The sequence below is a fragment of the Seriola lalandi genome, unplaced genomic scaffold (assembly GCF_002814215.2).
Source record: "Seriola lalandi dorsalis isolate HSWRI2012SDOR001 ecotype SW California unplaced genomic scaffold, Sedor1 jcf7180002054959, whole genome shotgun sequence".
Classification (NCBI taxonomy): domain Eukaryota; kingdom Metazoa; phylum Chordata; class Actinopteri; order Carangiformes; family Carangidae; genus Seriola; species Seriola lalandi.
In genome coordinates this window covers 15598-17569 of record NW_019525510.1, presented here as the reverse complement: position 1 = coordinate 17569, position 1972 = coordinate 15598, and the positions used below count along the sequence as shown (strand labels likewise).

The following is a 1972-nucleotide window of genomic DNA, read 5'->3' as shown; positions in this document are numbered from 1 at the left end:
GACCAGGTCTACACCTAGTCTCTGTCTGGACCTCTGCTCAAATCCTGATGTTATAACTGTGACGTCGTCGGACTAAATCACCAAACACGTAAATGACAGACTGAGACTGAGCCGTGATGTCAGCTGGATTTACTGTAACACGATCGCTCAGAGACAAACAGATAGAGACGGACTATCTGTGTATTTAGTCTCTCACTCAGATCAGCCTCCGTCTGGATCCACAAGAGTCTTTATTCACTTCACACACACTGATACACACACTGTTACACACACTGATACACACTATACACACACTGATACACACACACACTGATACACACACACTGATACACACACACACACTGATACACACACTGACACACACACTGATACACACACTGATACACACACACACTGATACACACACTGACACACACACTGATACACACACACACTGATACACACACACACACACACACACACACACACACACACCCACACACAGTACATACCTACTGTGTTCTTCATCTCTTTAAACAGCCTGACACCAAACACAGCAACAACCATTAGAACCAGCAGAACCAGCAGAACCAGGACAGCTAGGAGAATCCAGCGCCAGTCTGGACGTTCTGTAGTCGACACAAACAACAAGAAGTCAAACTTTAAAACAACATTACTCTGACCTGCATCTACATCCCCTGACCTTTGACCTGTATCTACAGCTCTGACCTTTGACCTGTATCTAGCTGTGACTTCTTCCCGGCTCAGTTCTTGTTCAAACTCTCTGATGATGCAGGTGTAGGTGCTGCTGTCCCTGATGGTGGGTCTTCTCAGAGTGAGGCCGAGGTCTCCGGTCTGCAGAGCGTCCGTCCTCATGGACGTCCGGTCTCTGTAGTCCTGGTTCTGGTCTTTGAGTTCGTCCCCTTCCAGCTGACGCTGGTGGACGGTTGAAGGACGGAGGTCGGAGCGGCTCCACACCACTGAGGGATCCTCCAGGTTAAAGGTGGGAAACTCACAGGGCAGCAGGACAAAGTCGTCCCCCTCATATATCTCCAGAGCTGAGGCATGCTGGGACACTGAGGACACAGACAGAGACATTAGTCCTCGTCCTCAGGTGAGACAGAAACCAGTCTGGTCCACTTTGTGACTGGACCCTGCAGCGTGAGCAGCCTGTAAACTAAACACGTGTCTGAAGCTGAACATTTACATCCACACAAACACCACAGCAAAGCATCGTCATGACGACCGTAACATCATACATCACAAACCTAAGGAACCAATCCTGTCATCTTGTGGGGACGGGGGGCGGGCCTAAACACATCTGACACCTTGTCAGTACAGAGAGAGAGAGTTAGCATTAGCACAACTGCTAACACTGTGTCATCCACTGCAAGTTACAAGCTAGCAAACAACATAAACAAATGCAAGATGTTAACTGAGCTAACCGTTCAGAAAAGATGCCAGCTACGCTAACATTTCTGAAATGATGCTAACTAGCTAACTGTTCTGAAATGATGCTAACTAGCTAACCGTTCAGAAAAAATGCTAACTAGCTAACCGTTCTGAAATGATGCTAACTAGCTAACCGTTCTGAAAAGATGCTAACTAAGCTAATCGTGTGTACATATCGTGTGTATTGTGTATATTGTATTTATTAGTGTATATTGGTATATTTTTGTTTTATTTTCCATAGATGTTTATTTTTTGCTGTGGTAAATGAATTTCCCAGTTGTGGGATAAATAAAGTTAATCTGATCTAATAATCTAATCTAACCGTTGTGAAAAGATGCTAACAATGCTAATCATTGTGAAAGATGTCTGACTCAGACCGACACAAACTGGTTCATTAAAAATGGCGTATGCAGAAGTGAAGCACGTCATGACGTCATGGTGATAAAAGGTCATTAATCCACTTTTGAAAGAACATCATGGCGGCTTCTTTGATGTGTCTGCTGAATTATAGTGTTTTTGTATGTTTCCTCATATATAGAGC

General features: G+C 44.7%; 1 protein-coding gene across 1 annotated transcript in view; it reads right to left on the bottom strand.

The window, feature by feature from the left end:
- LOC111645916 (uncharacterized) overlaps positions 1–1972 on the bottom strand; it is a 17971-nt gene that overhangs the window by 10734 nt on the left and 5265 nt on the right. Inside the window, exons 6-7 of the mRNA XM_087170780.1 lie at positions 663–1055; positions 496–608 (exon numbers count right to left, since the gene is read on the bottom strand). Of these exons, the coding sequence (XP_087026906.1) occupies positions 496–608; positions 663–1055 (506 nt within the window). The remainder of the gene's footprint in view (positions 1–495; positions 609–662; positions 1056–1972) is intronic.